This window comes from Ambystoma mexicanum, chromosome 13, assembly GCF_040938575.1.
Source record: "Ambystoma mexicanum isolate Mex_15411 chromosome 13, UKY_AmexF1_1, whole genome shotgun sequence".
NCBI lineage: Eukaryota > Metazoa > Chordata > Amphibia > Caudata > Ambystomatidae > Ambystoma > Ambystoma mexicanum.
Genome location: NC_090938.1, coordinates 637510877 through 637532388, shown reverse-complemented (window position 1 = coordinate 637532388; position 21512 = coordinate 637510877). Strand labels below are relative to the sequence as shown.

The 21512-nt window shown below is 48.6% G+C and overlaps 1 protein-coding gene across 1 annotated transcript in view; it reads left to right on the top strand.

The window, feature by feature from the left end:
• IGF2BP1 (insulin like growth factor 2 mRNA binding protein 1) overlaps positions 1-20426 on the top strand; it is a 699136-nt gene extending 678710 nt beyond the window's left edge. The window contains exon 15 of the mRNA XM_069634579.1: positions 19519-20426. Coding sequence (XP_069490680.1) covers positions 19519-19611 — 93 coding nt within the window. The 3' untranslated portion in view covers positions 19612-20426. The remainder of the gene's footprint in view (positions 1-19518) is intronic.
• The last annotated feature ends 1086 nt before the right edge of the window (positions 20427-21512 follow it).

Here is a 21512-nt window from a genome sequence, read left to right as displayed (position 1 = left end):
GGATCTTAAACAACTCCATAAGCATATTTTCATTTGTCACACAGCACCCTCAGTGCAGTGGCACAGGGAAGCCTTTCAGGCTTTCCCAAGGTTTAAATACCTTCTCTGGGATAAACTGTTTCCCAGAGTAAACTAGTAAAATTGACTTTACTAGTCTTTTAAATTCCTAGACTCAGCACACCTTATCTCACAATAGAGTGCCAGAGGGGTTACTTAGTATCCCCCGTTTCTAGATACTCTGGTAGTGGTCAAATGCTACCCTTTCCTCTCAGAATGGCTGGCGGCAGTGACTTTACAATGCACTACCAGGATTTTTCCCGACCGCAATCTTTTCGTAACTCCGGTAACGTTAAATTGCGGTAGCCATGTTTTTCAAGATGACATCTGAGCCCCCTCTGTAAAAAAAAAAACAGGTCCCCGTTTTCTTTTTGCACCATTTCTTTGTGGAAAGGTCCTTCTAGAGTTTGTCTCTGCGTGCCAAACCAGGTTTGGTCCCTGTGTTTACACGCAACAGGTCGTGTTATTTCAAATTGGTGCGTGTTCCCCAGAATGGACATCCTGTATACATAGACTTTCTTGGTGTTGACATTGACAAAAGGTTTTTTCTGGGTAGTAAGAACATGCAAATACATGCTTGGTTGACATTGCATGTCAGGTGTGTTCCAGGACAAGAGCAAAATAAATGCATACATCGTCCCTCGGTGTGGTTGAAGGCAGAAGAGGGGGCTGCTCGTGATGCGGGCTCTTCAGACGGTGTTTAAGGGAGTGGGAACAAGGACATAGTGTTGCATGAGTGGGTGGATTTTACTCCCAGAAGTGTTTCCATTCCACGGTGGTGATAAGACCGTGGCGGACTGAATCGAGTTTGTGGACCCACTTTTGTTCCAATTTAATGAGGGCCAAGTTCATGTCGCCTCTGCGTCTCTGTGGCTGTAGTTGCTGTAACACAGTCCAGGTAAATTGTTCATGCTTGTGGCCTTTTCTGCTGAAGTGTTCGACTAAGGGTTTGTCTTGTACTTGATTTCTGATGCAAGAGCTATGCTCATTGATCCTCTGTGTCACGGGTCTGATGGTTTTGCCGATGTATATCGGGTCGCACGGGCATCTGATGACGTAAATGACATATCTGCTTTCGCAATTAGTGTGGTTGTTCATGTTCCATGTAAAATCCTTATAGGTGAAGGTTTTGCCGTTTTGTGGTGTAGCGGCATGCGACACAGCGGCCGCAGCAGTAATGCCCCACAACTGGTCGCAGATTCCAGTGTAGCTGGTGTCTTTGTGGGTTCCAGAAAAGTATGGACCAAAGTGTCTCTTCGGTATTTGTATTTCCTGAAGGTGAACAATGGTTTTTTTTTTTTGCTAAGCTGCCCTCGTTTTTGATCAGGTGCCAGAGTTTCTTGATCGTCTTGATGAGGTTGCTCACTGGGTTGATCGTGGTGACACACAGTCCTGTCTATGGGATCTTTGTTTCTTGTGGTGAGACAGATGGTGCGGTCGGTATTAGCCGCTCTTTTCTTGGCCATTCTGATTTCTTTGGGTATGTACTGGGCAGATTAGCATTTTGATTCATTTCAACACAACAGCCTCAATACTACTGTATGCAAATTCACTGTGGGCGGGACACACGTCCTGTTTTGAACCGCATTCTTTATCCACGAATGTTTGTGATTTGGTACGTGTCATAATATCAGCGTGAATTATCCTTGTGGACTGCGTAGAAAATGTCTGCCACAATTGTTTTAATACATCAGAATTCCCAGATTCTGACATTTACTCAATTCCGTATGTTCTATACATTAGACTACATGTCCCATGACCACCAGGACTCCGAGTAGTCCTTTCTCACCCGAGGCAGCCGCTTTCACTTTTAATTCACGGCTCGCCCCCCCATTGGGTGACTCATCAATCCATGTTGAAAACGGCGATTGGTCCAGGCATACCCCTCCCAGTCCGTGCATCCCCATTGGCTCCCAAGTTACTCAGGGACTTGCTTATCAGGCATGTTCACCCAAACCTCACAGCAACCAGTCCATGCTGTGGATCCCCTGGTGACGCACACACCCTTCGGATCGTGGTAAGTTCAACCCGACAGACCTGTGGCTTACGTGCTTTTTCAGATCAAGATGCCAGGGCATTTTATTCGATTGACTCGCTGCGTAGTTTTCCATGTAGACAGCGGTGTTGCAACAAACTATTCCGCCTTATTTTTTGTCACTTGGAGGCACGCACGGGTTTTGTCCAGAGTTAGGTGCTTTTGCACTATTTTTATTCACTACGTAGCTTCCCCAGGCTGACAGAGATTTTTAAACGAACCACTCGGCCACTGCCATCTTTGAACCTTTAGGAACGCACAACTGGTTGAGTCACACTCCACCGCCTAGTCCACCCTCTGTCAGCCACAACACAGAGACAATAAGGATTAACTGCAAGTCACACCACAGTACAAATTGTGGCACCCTGTCTGCACTTTACTTAACCAAATGGCAACTACCCACACCAGGTTGAGATGGGTCTACCCATCATGGCACTTCCCGTGCCTGTGAGTGCACGTCCAGCCAGCACTAAAAGTCCACAGGGTGGTTCCACCAGCACAAAGTCCAGACACACCCTCGACCCTCCAGACAACATTAAGCACCCACCACCAAGTCTACTTGTGAAATGGGCTAAACCAACCCCTTACGGGTCCTCCCATTCAGCAATAGAGAACTAGGATCACTGCAACCCTCACCTAAGCCATGAGCATTATGTTGGACCACACTGACTCCTTATGGTCCACGTCTTTTCCATAGATCAGAAACCTATCCAGGCCCTCATCAAGTCCCCGGGATCCTGAAACAAATCCAGCCATCGGGAACCCACAGTTTACCCAGAGTGCATTCTAGCACCCACAATCCAGCAACCAAATAAGGATTGTCTACATACGGCATCACCACTGCTATCACAGCAGCACGTAAACTGTATATTGATACAGTGTGATGTATCTTCATTGCACCAATAAGCCATTATTAATTTATAAATTACTAAACTAGACCCCGAGATCCTTACAAGCCTTATCTCATCCAGATATTACGGACAGCACCACAACCGGTGTCAAATACTGATGAAGGCCAAAACTCAGACATGCTACAATCCAGCCCTCCATGTCCAAAACACACCTGTCGATCCCCCGTGACACAACTGCAAAACCCCTCTTTGTGTATGTTCTGTAGATATTGTTGTGTACACCCTGTGTTAACTACGCCCCGAACCATTTTCTGTCCTGGGCGTACTTGGTTTAATTACAGGTATATCAGTATGTGCCCTTAGGTGGAGCCTTTACCTCAACATCATAGAGGTTGATACATACCTTGTAGTTCCACTGTATATTATCACACCTGTCCGTTGGCATTCGCTTTTGTGCTCATCGAAAGTTGTGTAAACTAATTAAGAAATGTGTTCTTGAAATAAATGTATATGTTCAGAACCACAGTTGCCTGCAGGATCTCTCATCCTGATTTTTTGATATTTATGTGTACCCTCCTGGGTGTATCAGGACCCCGCCAGACGCCCTTATATTAACTGGAACCAAAACCATACAACAAAAGAACATTTGGAGGATTGTCTTTATCTCGCCTTCCCCAAAAACCTGGAACGAGCTACCAAAGAACACGCACAACACGAGATCACCTTCTATTCCGGAAACTACTAAAATCTTGGCTCTTCTCCCCATAACTAGAAGGAATGCCTAGGGGGCGCATACACAGCTGAAACAATACTGAGAGTGAAGTGGTCCTCTCTATCTCCCCAATCGCTATATAAATTGAAAGATAGATCAGTTAGAATCATACTAAAGAATGATTATGGAGAGACCAGGAGTTCCACACCTACGCCAAATCTTCCACCATCCCTTTCCAATCCCCCCAACTTAAGCAACTTCAAAGGTGCGTTAATCAATGCCAGATCTCTCTCGGCTCACGCCCTAGAAGTAGCTGACCTCGACCTTGACTTTATCGCTATTACCTAAACCTGGCTCCATCTTGCCTCAGGTCCTCTTCTCTCCCTCGCCATCCCTCCAGACTATAACATTATCAGACATGATCGTAATTCTAATCAGTCCAAAGGCGGTGGCATTGCCATCATCCACAAAAATGCCCTAAACCTCCACCTCTCTGCCACGCACCACTTTTCCACTCTGGAAGCACTGACAGCTAAATTAGCTGTTACCCCGAACCACTCTATCACCTTCCATCTACTCTACCGGCCACCTGGCCCTCTATCCACTTTCGTGGAGGACATCTCTAACATCATCACTCACAACACCAAAACCAATTCCCGGGTCACGATATTGGGGGATTTCAACCTAGGTCTTTCTGACCCCAAGGACACTGCTGCCACGACTATTGACAATATCCTTACGAATGCTGGATTCACACAGTTCATAAACCAACCCACCCACGACAAGGGTAGAACCCTTGATTGGCTAGCCGCCCATAATTGTCCCATCAACATCACCTCCAACCAACAGTGCTCATGGACTGACCACAACTTAATTACATTCAATATCGAGTCCAAATCTGTCAGCCTCTCTCCTAGCATTGCACCTGCTACGGCCACTCGCAATAAACGTGACATCACCTGCGACAGACTCCTCCCTCTCCTCCTTCTGGCTCTCAATGACCAGGCTCTCTCATGCTCTGACCCCACGGCCTTGGTTGACGCCTTTAATCGGGCTATGCTTAAAGCCTTAGACACCATCGCACCCTCTAAACTGAGAAAATCCAAACCTCGAGCCCACCTGAACGCCTGGTTCTCACCCCAGCTTAGAACTTTACGCAAAGATAAACGAATTGCGGAATCTCACTGGAAAAGTAACCACTCTCCAGCCAACAAATCGTGTCTACTCTTGGCCACCTTTAATTACAAGGAAGCCATACTCCAGGCAAAAAAAGAAACATACAATAAACGCATCGAACAAGCCAAATCCAACACCAAAGAACTGTTTAAAATCCTAAAAGAACTTGAAACTCCTGTTACTGCACCTGACACCTGTACCAAAGATAGCACCTGGTGCTCCAAAATCCAAGAGGCTCTCCTAGGCAAGATTGCCACTCTTAAAATTAAAATCAACAACAAACAAACTAGCCTTCAATCTAACCCTCCACCGATCCTTACACCTACTATAAACCACTCCTTCCCAGATTCTCTGACTCCTTTTAGCTTCTCTCCACTCTCTATTCCTGAAGTGGAAAAGATCATCGTCAGCCTTAAACCTTCCAACTGCCATGGTGACCTCTGTCCTGCGCCTATTATTAAGGAAGCAGCTCATGACCTAGCACCATTCATCACTACACTCATTAACTCTTCCTTTAGCTCTGGGATTGTACCGGACAACCTAAAGGATGCCTGGGTCATCCCGCTCCTGAAAAAACCTACCTTGGATCCCAGCATACCCACAAACTACAGGCCAATCACCACTGTCCCATTTTTACTAAAAATCCTTGACCGTGCGGCATACCTACAAATTCAAGAATACCTTGAATCAAACAAACTACTGGGACTCAGGCAATCAGGGTTTCGGCCACGGTACTGAAACTGCCCTTATCGATTTAAAAACGCAGATCGAAGATCTCAAAGACAAAGGCAAACTTGCGCTACTACTTCTCCTGGACCTCTCGGCGGCTTTTGATCTTGTTAACCATAAAATTCTTTGTCACCACCTCAAATCAGCTGCACACTTTCACACTTCTCAGACAAAGCCTCAACCTGGATCAGTTCCTTCCTCTAACAGATCAATGCGCGTGTTCTCTCCATTAGCAGCCGGCCCCGGTCGCCTGTGGCGTGCCTCAAGGGTCCTGTGTCTCGCCCACGTTATATAACGTGTTCACCAAACCCCTTTTTGATATTCTGGACCATCTGGGTGTCACGTACACCAATTACGCTGACGACACCCAGATACTAATCCCTATCACAGGTGACTACACTACTGACTCCCTCGCCATCAACGCCATCTACCAGGTCATCCAAGCTTGGATGGCTCAACACGGACTTTGTCTAAATGATGAAAAGACAGAGCTCCTCATTCTTGGTTCACCACAAAAACTCACGAAACTTGACCCTGCTTTTCAGTCCTTTGATGGGAATACTAGCCCTACTGCTAAGGACACTAAAACCTTAGGGATTTACATTGAGTCGACATTATCCCTGACTAGAAAAACCAACTCAGTCTCATCAGCAGCAGCTTATACTTGTAAGCTCATTACGGCCTGTCGCCCGTTCCTTTCCACAGCTAACTGCGTGACCTTGGCGAGGACCCTCGTACTGTCCAAGGTCGACTACTGCAATGCCCTTTACCTAGGTACTAATCGCTGTAACTTAAATAAGCTACAAATTGTCCAAAACAATGCGATCAGAGCGGCCCGTAACCTTCACTGGCTCTCTATCCCACACCGCATTTCCTTGAAGTCTTTGGCTCTCACCCATAAATGCCTTCACAACCAAGCTCCCTGTTACTTGGCGAACAGATTTGCCCCCCATAGCTCCACTAGACCTCGCAGATCGCCCCAAGCCAATTGCCTTGTCATCCCACGATTCAATCTCCAAAGATCAGGTGGAACCAGCTTCCCCATCTTGGCAGCCAAACTTTGGAACTCACTCCCTAATGAGCTGAGAGCAGAACCCTCCTTCCTGAAATTCAAACACCTTACCAAAGCCTGGCTATCCTCCCAAGATATCTAACACTGGCTCACTGCCCTACTTGCACTTTGACAGACTCTTGTATATGCATTCTGCTTATGTTCTTACTGCTATTCTCCTGATTGTAAATTTAGAAATTCTGCTGTAAAAACATTTATACTGCCTTGTTATGCTTTCATCATGTTGTATCCAAGTTATGCGCTCGGTTGCCCCTGGGCCTGGTGCGCTATAGAAATAAATAAAATACAAATACAAGGGTAAAGACAGCCAACAAAGCCCTCCTAGGCAGAGATGGATTACCGACAGGGAAACGGATAGGAAGGGAACAGGTGAATGTAAAGAATACAGCACCAATACCCGAGCGGGAGACAATGCGTGCCTCAACCTGGTACACAAAGGTCTGAAATAGCACAGATGGAAACTTAGCATACCACCACACCTAACAATTAGATGGTCAGAATAAAATGCTAACTCCATAGGACAATCAGATACGTGGAACAAGATATCCAAAGAATAAGAGGCATAAAACCCACTAACCCAAAACTCAATTTTGGCATACATATCTCTCAAACCCAGACAACCACCTCTCTGCACAGCAAACCGCACGTACTTCACCACATTGGAACAAGCGCAACTCTCACCAACAGCCCATGAGGAGTCTCATCGATCTGATATTCACACCCAAGCTCAGCACACGGTGAAAACTGAATTAAAGCTGCCAACAGGACATCACCTTTTTCACTTTCCTACTCCCTCTCCACCCTAACCCCACCTCTCTTCCTTGTTTGCAGATCCACCAGAGCGCCTGCGGACCAATTCTGTTGGTGACGGTGCACAATACAAATAACTGACCCCATCCCATCCACTGCACACCCACAGATATTGTAATTTCTGATGCTTGTTAATCTGCTTGGAATCACATGCTGTGCGTATAGTCTGACATTCTGTGGTAACCGCAGAGTATTACATCTTCTCCAGCATGGGTCTGGCATGGATTCACATACTCAGGAATATTCCCCGTCAGGCTGGGAATCCTCGGTAAAGAAAAAAATCAGTTTCCATTTTGTTTCTGAACTGTCTTTCTACTAGTAACCAATCACTGGTCTCTGGGGCATACTGCCCCTAGCCAATGACTACCCTCTACCTAAGCCCCTCCTCTGGCAGCCATCTTCAGATTTTTAACGCACGTTCAAGTGTTGGGAGTCTTCGTGCTGTAGCTCTCAAGCTTTTACTGCGTTTTGTGTTTTTTCGAAGAGTTTACTCTTATATTTTCGGTCAATCGAGCCTCAAGCTCCACCGACTCTACTTCCGATCAACGGGGACCCGTTTTCGGAATTTTCTATGCCCCTCAAGGGCATCTTTTCGTTGTGTTTTCCACTTCTCAGAGGATTCCAGAAAATCTTTAAGGCCTACCCCGCATGGACATGGCCCAGGAAAAGGGAAGCATGATGCCTGTTGGGTCCAAGCTGTTCAGGAACTGCCCTGGATGCGGACTTCAGAACATCTTCAAGGAGGATGAGCACTCTCGGTGCCTCTACTGCCTTCACGACAAATCGCACGTGGAGAAGGACTGTGCGTTTTGTAAGAACATCTCCGAACAGACTATGAAGGATCGTTGCATTCCACTCACCAACTGGCTGGAGGGGAAGAGCCCAGCAGCGGGTGAGAAGAGGAAGAAATCCGAGCGGTCTTCTAAGACCTTTGAGGGCACTCCAGCGACTGGGTCCCAACAAAAGGCTAAGCACTGCGAGTCCGCAGGCACCGTGAGCGCTGATCGGTCGGGCTCCTCGGCTGCCAGGCAGGGCGCATGATCACCGACGCCATCAACCATGAGCCAACGCTCTGGCTCGATGAAGAGGAAGTTGGAGAACCTGGGTAACCTTCAGGAGAAGCCCTGGTCGATGCTGAGGGGGAGCGAGGCGGTGACCCTCCCCCCAAAGTGAAGGCCTAAGGCACGCCCAAGGTCGTGAAGGCCCTGATTCACCCAGATAAGGCCTCGATTGAGGGTCGTGGTGGCCCTGGCGAAACCTACAAAGGGTTCCCCATTGGAGATGACTTCAGGGGCTAGAGTTTCCCTGCTACCCCGGAGGGAAATCGTCTTTTCTGCCTATCGAGAAGACCCTTGTGAAAGCCCAGCAGGATAAAGAGGGGGGAGGGGCACGGTAGCCTTAACGGACATGGATACCACATCTGAGGATGAGTTGCCGAGCGTCCAAAGGATCCTGGACAAGAAGTTTGAGGAATCCAGGGCCCACGGGAAGGAGCCCTACGAGGCGAGCAAAGGGGGTGCCGACGAGGAAGATGGGGCTGTGGAGGACCCCACGCCCCAACAATTCAGGAGCAATCTTGATGGCAATACAGAACCTGTGTGCGGAGATAAGGACAAGGTTGCCCTTACCCCCAGGATGCTGGACAACATCTGGGATGAGGGGCTGGCGCTCCTGAAGAACCCGTCCACAGTTCCTGCTAAGAGACCGGTACGAAAAGTACCGGGTCCCGGACTCCGCCCCTATGTGCCTCAGGGGACAGCCGTCCCTGGACTCGGTCTTTGTGGCGGCCAAGAAGAAAGCGGCGGAGGCGGCGGCTTCAACTTCAACATCCCCGCCGGGCGGAGAGGGGAAGAAGCTGAACGCCATGGGAAGGGTCATCTCGTCGCCGTCCTTTCGGAACTCCGGAGGCAAGCAAGGTGCCTCCCAAAGGATTCTGCGGCGGTTCCTCTTTGTACCGCCAAGCAGCCCGCTCCTCGTCGCAGGAGGCCTACTGAGTACGCGGCAAGACAGGAGGATCCCGTTGTTGCCAAGGCCGCGAAAAAGGATTGAACCGGCCGTGGCATCTGGCCCCCACCTGAGCACCCCGATGGGAGGCCGGCTAGCGAAATTCGTCAGTGTGTGGGAGTACTATCTCCACCGACCGTTGGGTGCTGGAGGCCCTGGCCCGCGGGCATACTCTGGAATTTCTAAAGAGGTGTCCCTGTATTCCACCTGTGGCCAGGAAGGAAAACCACATCCCGCGGTACTTCCTGGTCCGGAAGAAAACGGGCGGTTGGCGACCCATCCTGGACCTTCGTCGTTTAAACAAGTACATCAAGTCCCAGAAGTTCTGGATGGTCACCCTCCAGCACGTGCTGGGACAGCTGGAGGAAAGCGACTTTCTATCGTCGCTGGACTTGGAGGATGCCTACTTCCACATCCCCATTGTAAAAGGGCATCGCAAATTCCTGCGATTTGTGGTCCAGGGGCGACACGATCATTTCAAGGCCCTTCCCTTCGGATTGAAGTCGGCGCCCAGGGTGTTCACAAAGTGCCTAGCACCAGTGGCGGCGCGGCTGCGCTTACAGGGAATCCACGTCTACCCCTACCTGGACGATTGGCTCATCCAAGCAAAGTCAAGGGACCTCTCCGTCGATCACACAACGAAGACCGTCCAACTGCTCACAGATCTGGGATTCTCCATCAACTTCGCGAAATCCCACTTGGTACCATCGCAAGTCACCCTGTTCCTGGGAGCCAGGCTCGACACAGTGGCGCGATTTGCTTCGCCGTCGGAAGGAAGGACGCAGGCCATCCTCGGCAAGGTACAACAGCTGTTGACCATGGACGTGGCCAGGGTGAGGTCCATTAAGTCCCTACTCGGCATGATGTCCTTGTGCATCTACCTTGTGCGCCTATGCAGACTGCGGATGAGACCACTGCAGGAGTTCCTCGACACCTGTTGGATGCAAGCGGCAGGCAGCTTCGAAGACAGGATCTCACTCTGACTTCCAGCCAAGCAATCCGTTGGTGGGGGCACCTGCATGCATCTGGCGGCAGGCATGGACTTCCATACCCCTACACATCAGGAAACGGTGACGGACGCCTCCCTGTAAGGATGGGGAGCGCACACTGAAGATCTCCACGCAAGAGTCCTTTGACTTCCGGAGGAGAGGTCACTAGACATCAATGTGCTGGAGCTCTGAGCCGTGTTCTGGGCCCTCAGGTCGTTCACATGCAAACCCTCCCTCCTACCCCTCTGCGGCTCTTACTGCCATTTTACGTGCTACCAAATCTGAAGATGGCTGCCAGAGGAGGGGCTTAGGTAGAGGGCCGTCACTGGCTAGGGGCAGTATGACCCAGAGACCAGTGATTGGTTACTAGTAGAAGGACAGTTCAGAAACGAAACAAACTGATTTTCTTTTTCTTTACAGAGGATTCACAGCCTGATGGGGAATATTCATGAGCATGTGAATCCATGCTGGAGAACAGTTGCAGGTAAGTAACTTTGTTCGTTGTCTTTTGGGGACCGAAAGGGGACGTCTGCATATGTGTGTCTGTAACACAATCCCTATCGTGACCCGTAGTGTACCCAAAAATCGCTCACATGCCAAGGTCCCTCAGATGATTTTTTTTTCTGCCCAGATAACTGGTCACCCTATAGCGGAGCTCTTCCTAAGAGACATTGTTTATCTTTAAACCGACTTTGTCGGTTATTTCCCCATAAATCACTTTGACAGTGATTAAAGCAACTGCGGGAAGTTTCTACTGCGGTGGATTTCTGTGCCTAAGATCCGGCGGCTGAGCCATCCATGTGGCCGGGCCCTCTGGCCGGCCTACACAGTAGGGAGAGTGGGGTTGGGGTGGTCATATCTTTCTCTCCTCTTCCCCCTCTTTGCCCTCTAGGTCTGGTTATCTTTGGCTATACGTTTCGCTATGGAAAGGACACCATTTATGTTCTGCCCCAAGTGTAGGGCCAGATTCCTGTGGAAAGACTATCGCAGTACGTGTAATTCTCGTCTACCCCTAGATCACAACGAGAAGCTGTGTGCGACCTGTAGACTCCTTCAGTCTAAGACCCTTAAGGAGCGCCGTGTAAAGTGGTGGGCTGTGTGCGGCATGTCGCGGGCTGAATCCTCGCAACCCCCCCTCCCCCCTCCCCCCCAAAAAGTGACAGGGCACTGTTGATGACCAGACGGACCTTCTAGGTCTGCCACGCCCGTCCCCGACGCCTCTAGGCCTGACTTGAGTCTCGCTTTGGGGACAACACCCGGCGACAAGGGCGTACGGAAACCACACACTATGCACACACACTATGCACACAAACCCATCACCTGTTTCGATGGTTCTGCTGAAACGGGTGAAGGTGCCAACAGGACTGCTGATAATTTCGCCTGGTAGATCAGCCTTCCCCCGCATCCGCAGCAGCATCTTGCAACCTGGGCATTCCAGTTAAGGGCGCTACCTCTATATCTAGTTTTGGCGCCGAAGTGCGATCATCCGAAGCTCCGGCGCCCCCTAAGGCCCCAGTAGGCCCGAAACCTACTCCTAGGCCCCCTAGCCTTTCCGGAGGTGAAAAATCTACCGCTAGGCCCACTGGCACCACGGTATGCAGTAAATCTACCGCTGACCCATTGACTGATGCCGATTTGGTGGAGATTGAGGAAAGTCTCTCGAGGATTACTTTGGCGGTTGGGCTGACGCCTAATAAACCGTTGAAATGCATGGAGCGTACCACCGACAGGTCTAAAGACACACCATGGCAGCCCAGTACTCGCGAAACCTACGAAGACAGTCCGGAGCGTCTGTCAAACACCCTTGGGGACAAATTTCAACGCCAATGAGAGGAAAGTGACGTTCACCTTTTGCCCCTTCTGGTTCGTCTAAGTGGACCAGGGAAAAGTTTAAAGGGTGCATGGACCGTCTAAAGGATTGTATCGCGTTCATAGCATCCTTCCCCTAAGATCTCGTGAAGACCCTCTTTTGGTGTCTGCTTCGTTTTCCCAAATAATCTTGACTCTCGAGACCCTTCTGCTTCTGTCCACCATGAAGATGTGGTCCAGATGGACACTTACCAAGACATCTATGATGTGGAAGAATACCTTTCCTTCCTGCAAGACTACAATGATGACCAGGCGGATGCCATGGGCAACTGGGAGGAGACCCAGCAAGTGGAGACGGAGCCATGTGCGTTCCCTACGCAAGATCAGGACAATGATGTCCTATGCCTGGATTACCCTCCTTCCACTCTAGCTCGCCATGCCTCGCCTGTGGACGATCAAATTCCTTTCAGTGCTATCTTAAGGGAGGCAGCAGAGCACTTTCAGATCACCACCCAGGAGGTGGTACCCGAACAACATTTCGTGGAGGACATTCTCAAAGAGAACCCAACCCCCCTCCCCCCGCCTCAAGCCAAGCCATTCCTCTCCTGAACTCTATTAAAAGAAGGTTGGCCCCTCTCCCTGGTCACGCCAGCACAGACCCGGGCAGTGAATCCAAGAGTGGAGAAACTATTTCTGCCATCGCCTACTGACCCTCAATTTATTAAAGGCCACACCCGACTCCTTGCTACGGGGGAGGCACCTCTGGATAAGCAATATAAAAGGTTGTACGCCTTGGGTAAAAGTGTTGCTTGCCAGTTATGCAGACGTACAATGGAACCTTGTACAAGGTGGTCTCCAGGAGGTTCCTGAACCCGCTAGGTCCAGACTAGTCACCATTGTGGCCGAGGGCAGGCAGGTAAATCAAAAATATACACTGCGCAGACGGAAGGCAGGTCCCTGACTCAGGGCACACTAAAGCGGCATGCTTGGCTCCACAACTCGGGTTTCAAGCTAGAAACACAGGCCGCTCTTATTAAAAAACCCATAGAAGAGACCATTCTCTTCGGTAAAGCGGTTGACGATACTCTGGAGACGGCCAAGAAAGAGCATGAGACTCTTAAGTCCTTACAACAAATAACACAGAAGCCTCAATCCCCCCCCCCCCCCCTCAGTGGGGAGGCGGTTCTCGTCAGTCCTTTCAAGGCCAATCCTGTGCAGGTCAAAACTACAATACGGGAAACGAACTCTAGACAAGCATCCGGAAGCCCTACCAATTACCCACCTAGGGGTCAACGATGTGGCAGAGGCCCCAACCCCAGAGGAGCCACAGCCTCTGGTCAGAAATGACCAACGGTTCCAGGTCCCCTCCATGTCACCCCGGTCAGGGGGGCATTTATCATCTTTCCTTGCGGCATTGGAGGGTATAACTTCAGACCAGTTGGTCAAAAAGACGGTCGCCCACGGGTACTGCGTGGAATTCGCCCGACCACCACAGTTCAGACCGCCAAGATGATGACGCCTCATGCCGGACCATCTGCAGATCCCGATTTATGAGGTGGAAGCGCTTCTGGGAAAGGACGCCATAGAATACGTCCCTATTATTCATGTAAACAAGGAAATTTATTTGGTGTACTTCATCGTACCCAAAAATGGCCTCACCATGCACCCTGTTCTAGACTTGTGCCCAGCGAACAAATGTATGAAACATCAAACGTTTCGTATGGTAATGCTACAGGAAGTGATCCCACTTTTGAAACAGGGGGACCACATGGCAACACTGGACCCGAAAGATGCATACTTCATATTTCAATGTTGCTAGCGCACAGGAAATATCTAAGTTTCATGATAGAGGACCGACACAACCATTTCAAGGTGCTCCCCTTTGGCATTGTCTCGGCGCCAAGGGTTTTTACAAAGGTCCTGGCAGTAGTGGCAGCACACCTGCACAGACAATCCGTCCTGGTTTACCCTTACCTCGATGACTGGCTCGTAATAGGGGACTCTTAAGACGCATGCTTTTTGAACACCCAGAAGACCGTAGACCACCTGTTCAGTCTGGGATTCTCTCAACGAGAAGTCCAGTCTAGTCCCCAGTCAAACAATTTTTGGGGGCTTTAATTCGGACAAAGGGCGGCCTCTTCTTCCCCCTCAGAGGGTTCAGAACAGATCCCTCAATATGTGGCCAGTCGAGAGGTGACGGTACGCAAGACCAGGCGGCTGCTAGGTATGATGGCATCCTGCATATACTTGGTTGCCCACGCACGCCTGCGTCCCAATCAAGAGTGGCTCAACAGCCAGTGGTGTCAGGCCATCGGACAATGGGAAGATTTGGTAGTTGTCTCGCCAGCCCTTGTTCTCTCTGCAGTGGTGGTCGAGGGAAAACCTCTTGAAGGGGGAAGTACTTCACCACCCCTGCAGTGGAAGCCACTCTCACGACACTCATCTCTCACGGGGTGGTGGGGCGGCTCATCTGCTTCAGCAGACAGCGCATGCACTGTGGTCCCCTCAAGTGGCATCCAACCATATAAACCTGTTAGAGCTATTGGCAGTATTCAAAGCCCTGACGGCCTTTCAGACACAGCTACAGGGGAAAACAGTTCTGATACTTAGACAGCACCACAGCCATGTACTACCTAAACGAACAGGGGGGCACACACTCTCCAGGGTTATCCAAGCTGTGCAGAACATTTGGATGTGGGCTCTCAAACACAAGATGTTCCTGCTGTCCCAACTCGTCCCAGGAGAACTCGATCTGACATGCTCAGCAGAGATTTCCCACTGCCTTTAGAGTACGAATGGCGCCTACACGAAGACCTCATCTCCAACGTCTTCGCAGAAAGGGGCTTCCCAGAGATGGACTTGTTTGCAACTCAGGGGAACGCCCAATGCCAAGACTACGCCTCCAGATACCCCCAGAACCGCTCCAATGGGAACGGACTCTGGATAACATGGACAGGGAAATTTGTCTACGCTCCCATTTACTCCCCCCACTCGCCCCCTCCCGACTCCCCTGCTCAATAAAATTGTCCACAAGATGCACCAGGAACCAGTTACCATGATACTGGTGTCCCCTATGTGGGCCCGCCAACCTTGGTTCTCCCATCCGATGGAAATGTCCCTCTCCCGTTGAACTTCCCTGTCCGTACAACATGTCTCAAGACGGAGGGTAGACGCTACACCCATGCCCGCTAACTCTGAACTTAGCTTAGTGGCCTGGCTCCTGAGGTCATTGAGTTTGGACACCTCCTTCAGCTCCCTAATACTCGTTATTGCTACCCCAGCAAGTAGAAGCGCTTTGTCATCTGGTGCGATAGTAAGAGCGTCTGTCCCATTGACTGCTCTCCTACCCACATTGTGTTGTACCTGACCCACTTGTTACTCAGGTCTGTTTTTTAATTCACTAAAGGTTCGCTTGGTTGCCCCTCTCAGCCTACAACACATCGCAACAGAAGGTGTCATGGTGGAAAATACATCTCCTTTTGGTCCCTGAAAGACAAGATGCAATACTCTGCGGGTACCACTGTATGTCGGACTATATGCACAGCATGTGAATCTAAGCAGATACAATCAGAAATGCTATTACGGTGAATAATGCATGATATATACACACGAGGCACAATCCCAAAATGCAGCAAATACCAATAACATTGAATTAGAAATGGGATTAAGTTATACATGGAACTATAGTGCAGGTGTGCAATTTTTGATTATACTTTTCATACCCGGCACACAGAGTGACGTCAGTTCAGGGTCAGTAAAGTACTTCTAAGTATCACAGTTGCAACATTGAGTATGGAGGGAAATATAGGTTTATTATTCTTACTATATAGCACAGTCTAGCAACGGTTAATAAGGACACTCTCCCAGAGTTTTGGGTAAGAATTTGTAGAGTCCAACTGGGGTGGTACTTTACAAGACATATCTCTTGGTATTAGGTAGCCTACCTTTTGATATAGGGCTGTACTACGCAAGTTGGTAGAGTAACTGTTTTAAGAGGGGTAATGTGAGATGTACAATGAAAACAGTAAATACAGGTAACCAAGTAACACTTAAAAACTTCAAGTATACACAAGGATAATTGGACAATCTTTAAAAAGCAGCAACTAATGGTCACATTAATCCCAAAGTTAGGATTCAGCTCAATAAGAGCATTAAAGTAGGTTAGTAAACTTTTCTTGTTAAACATATTCCAGCACATTGAGTGATGTCATTTGAGGCCAGTAATAACACTTCAAAACAAGGGGGTGGGGGGGGGGGGAAATCTAGGAGTCCCTCTACCGGCACAAACACAGCCCAGTGACTGGTTCTTGGGTGGATGGCCCCTGGGATAGTCTCAACCAAGTTTTTAGCTCGCTGTCCCTTTCACAGAGGAGAAATATCCCTGCATATCCGTCTTTGTCCTGCCCAGGGGCAGTCCAGCACCGAAATGCTATGTTTCACCCTAGGTTACCAGGAAAATCCAGACGTGGACCCCTTGCTCACTGTTCTTGGAGAGGCATAGCTCCACCTCTGAGGCCCGACTAGGCCGAAACATGTTTGGATTTGCTGTTGGTACTCTTGTTCAGAGGAGAATTTCCTAGCATTTCGGTGCTGGGCTGCCCCCGGGCAAGACAAAGACTGATCTGCAGGGATATTTCTCCTCTGTGAAAGGGACAGTGAGCTAAAGACTTGGTTGAGACTCTCCAGGGGGCCACCCACCCAAGAGCAGGTCAATGGACAGCGTTCGTCGTGCTGGTAGAGGGACTCCCAGGACCCCCCCTTGTTTTACAGTAATAACACTTATTTGTGATCACCATTACAAAATTGAGTTTTAAGGAGAGAAAAGCTAGTCAGATCAGAACATGCTTTTCAAGTAGAAAGTTAAGATTCTCCCAGAGGGATGTAGGCAGTCTTTTATCCCAGCAATAAGTGTTCAACACTTAAAACCTTTAAGGGAACATGCATTGCCAAAACCAATGGTTTCAGAGGGGGGGAGGGGGGGTGGAGGGGAGCTTTAGGGAGCCAGCACAGACAGTCAATGAGCCAGTTCAAAGTTTTGATGCACTCTTCTTAAAACAATATTTAAAAATAGGCAGTTCAGTAGAAAATAACAGAAGCTCAAGAGGAGCCACCTTGAAGCACAAGCTGGGAAGCCAGTGCAGGTGAGTTGAGGTCAACTCAAAAGGGTTTAAAATACTACTCCCCAAGCTAGGAAGCGCCACAATTCGCAAAAGGTGTACCCCAAGCTCCACAGCACCTGAAAACTGAACAATTGGTTCCAGCTGGATGCCTTCCTGTTGCAGTCCCTTTTTCCTGGTCCTTGGTCTGGGTGATGAAAGGGAAGATGTCTGGCGGGATTCTGCGGCAGCACTCAAGAGGGACTCTGCAGCAGTCGATTCTCCTTGATTCAGCTGCCTTTTGTGATTTTTGGTGCAGGTTTCTCGGCACCAACGAACGAACATCTCTATTTGGAAGTTACTTGATCCCTCATTCCTGAAATCTGTTAAGGGGACTCTGGATGAAGATGTCCTGCTTCTGTAGGGTCCTCTGGATGCCCACAAAGTTTTGGTTGGAATTCGCACGTCGGAAGACAAATAATTCGATGAAGGTCTGGGGTCCCCAGCTGCTGGGATTTTGTGGCCTTGAAAAGTCACAGTACGTCGGGTGTTGCACCAAAATTGAGATTGTTGGGAGGCTAGTTGGTCCCAGCAGCTCAAGGAGGGTGCGGGGGGGGGGGGGGGGGGGGGGAGTCATCCCATGCAGGTCTTCCTAGTCGAAACAAAAACTTGGTCAACACAGCTGCAGGGCTTCACCAGGCACTTCGAGGTCCAGGTGGGTGCTGCTGGTGTCTTTTCACATCTACTTCGGATGTTGTCCTCCACTGGCCGACTCTGCCTCTAATCCCAAAAATCTTACCTTTTAAGCAAGTTCCTATTCATTCACATCCCTAGGCTGTCAATCACCCAGCAGGTTGGCTGTCCTCCAGGACAGCCAGCTGGCTCATCAGAACTGACTTTCCAGACACACTGGAGTCTGGGCGGGCAGAAGACCGCCAAAATACACAAAGGACTCCGACCCGATTCAAACAGAGTAAAAGCCCAGAAGAAACTGACAAGAAATGGTGCAAAAAAGAAGACTGAGGCCATTTTGAGAAGTCCCCCATGGGGGCTGTACTGCAGCTGAGAAGTCAGCCTGCCAGTTACCTGCACAAAAGGTAGTAAAAAGAAACCACTGCCACCAGCTATTTAAGTTGGTCAGTTGTAACAAAAAGTTACAGGAGGAGTGGGAGGAGGTAACCCTCCAGCACCCACAAAAAGAAAAGGTGTGCAAGATAAGTTATCTTACTATTCTTGGGAACTGTAGTTCTCACAAGAAAATGTATTTAAACAGAGACCAAGGGACTCATCAGTGACACTGCACAGAGGGGGCTGGGTGTCATCAGGCAAAAGGCAGATATCTGTATTCCCATATGGAGGTTCCCAAACTCCATAAAACAGTGAGAAAGACCAATCCCAGTCAGACCAAAAGAATGTGTGGTAAAAAGTTCCATTCGGGAGTTTAAAATCTAAGTCCAGAGTCCTGCAAATGTGCTTGAGGGGGTGGGTATCTCAGGCTGAAGGGAATTGGCACAGAAAGTGAAAACTATGCATAGCATGTGATTTCAAGCAGATGCAAGCTACAAAAAGATTACTGTGTAAGTAATATGTCAAATCTCTACATCCAAAAAAATTGTTCCTACATCCCAATGCAGTTTGCCATAGAGTTTCTGACTCCTGTGCAGCATTATCGGGAAGCAGAGAGGTTCCTGAGGGCATGTGTGTAGCAGTCGAAGCACATCCTAACCACTGCCCAAAGAGGCCTGCACGTTTTCATCCTGCTTAGGCTGTGCAAGGCTGGGGAAACAAAACACGTTGCAGTCATCTGGGTTTCACGTTGGTCATAGGTAGTTTTCAGACTTGTTCATCTATTGTACATGAAATCTGTAAATGTTTTCAACTGATTTATGCTAGTAAAATGTCCTTCTTTGCATGATGTGGCTTGACTGATTCTTACCTCCTCTCCTATAATTATTGCAGCAATACCACTATTAGTTGACCCAACATTGGCAGTCTGCATCAAGGCCCAGTATTGAATGACAAGGATTAATTCCCCTGTCCCCTTCAGGGCAGGTTTGATGTTACAAATTTGACTCTTGCCGCCCCCAACCCGCCGGAGTGCCCAGTGTACACCATGAATTCCCTAGTAATGTGTGCATTGCTAAACTGCTTACTATGTCTTGATCTTTGTTTTTTTAGTTGGCCCAACGCAAGATTCAGGACATTCTGGCCCAGGTCAAACAGCAACAGCAGAAAGGACAGAACAGTCAAGCACAAGCGCGGAGGAAATAAAGGAGCCACCAAGATGCAACAAGCATGAAAACAGGAGAGCGAACTGATGCCTGGCTTAAGAGTGACTGCGAATCAGAGAACACCGCTGTCAGTCAGTGAACACTGCTCACTGTGACCCCTGACTGACTGTGACCAGACTGTGCTGTTGCTGAGCAGGATCATGCATTTTCTTTAGGAAAATGAAATTTGATAACTGGTAGATCCTTTCTGCCAAACAATCTATGATGTAGACCACCTTTAAAAGATTCATATTGGTACAATCTAGATTTTGAGATGCCTACAAAGCTGCTCTGAAAAAATTTGAACATAGAGCGGTTTCCTCAATGCTCTTGTGCCATTTTCGAATTTTTTCAAATTTCAGTGGTGCTCATCATGGGGTCATTTAGCTGCTTTTTATACAGGTTCCCGGTGCAGATGTGCAGGTCTGCTGGGGAAAAGGCAGTCGCCCTATGGTCATTTTCCACATTTGTACAGGAAGGTATACTTTTAATGCTTTCAACTCCAGAGACAGGGGTGTTTCAGGAAGGCGACTGGTTAAGTCGGCCTCTGAATTTTGCACCCAATTTAAGAAAGAACTTCAGTTGTCCCAACTCCTCTATCCCACCGCCGAGCCCCTGCCTGCCGACCCTCTTCCCCACACATGGCGAACCGTGGCATGAAGAATGCACTTGTTTTTTTCTTAGTGCAATATCTGATCATTGAATCAGATTGTGCAAGGGATTCTACAGCAAGATCCCTCTGGCCTAGTGGCACCATTTTGAATAAACTTGCCTCATCGGTCTTTGAAGGGAAACTAGATGTCCCTTCTTAAGTTGATCCTAGTTTTATCTAGAAAGTAAAAATGATTGATGTTGACTGAGGTTTCATTTGAGGGTGGGGCATCCGAAAACAGATTTGCCTTATTTAAACATTTTTGGGAGCGAGTAGCTGCTATTGATTCACTACTTACAAGAATACTATTAAGGGCTGTATACATTTCACACATGTGAACCTGCAACTGATACCTTGTTGCAAAATAACTTTTGAATGTAAGCAAAATTTGAAATTGTGCTGCCAGGTCATTTAATTCTGAATGTTTCCTCCCTTCGGAGCTCCTCGCAATTCTCCTGATGCTCATGTGCAGTGCTGCAGCACTGTGGTGATCCCCTGCAGCGGACACACATTCACTAGTACCTTGAGTTCATTGCATTTGAATGTTTTCAGTGTTTCCCTACTGGATATTGGGAGGGACTACCCATGGTCTTCTCAATCAAGGGATGATCACACTGCCCCAACTAGTAGGTGCTCTCTGAATCATGCCCTTCTGGAAGCACACAGCAGCTACATGGGATGCTTAGCTTGGGCAGCAAAGATGTTGGAGTGGATGATCTTTGATATGCACTTGTTCAAAAACCCTCTGTTACCTTTGCCACACCTCACCTTGCACCCTGTCACTGAAGATGGACTAAAAGCAGACCATCAGCTTTAGTGCACTTAAATCATACGACTTGTGAAAAAGTCGATGGTTTAACGATTTGTGAAATAGTGACTCCTCCTGAGGTTATTCATATTCAGCATAAAACGTTTGGGAGATTGCATCGCAACCTGCGTCTGTGTGGCCCGTTGGCTCTGTACAATCCAGGCCTAAAGCTTCCATAAAATGCTTTCTTCCTGCCCAGAGTTAAAGTAAACCTGGATTGCTGTGTCCGTAACACCAGACTGTGGGCTGGTGTATCACTGCTATTAAATTCATCACTATAAGGGCATTACTTCAATTGATGAACACAGATTTAACGGCTACTCGACCACCAAAGTTCATGACTGCTTAGTAATTATCAGTATTCTGCAACAAACTATGGATGAATCCTAAATTACAAGAATATACTGAATGAGTTTACTATTTCTTGGGGGGGGGGGGGGAG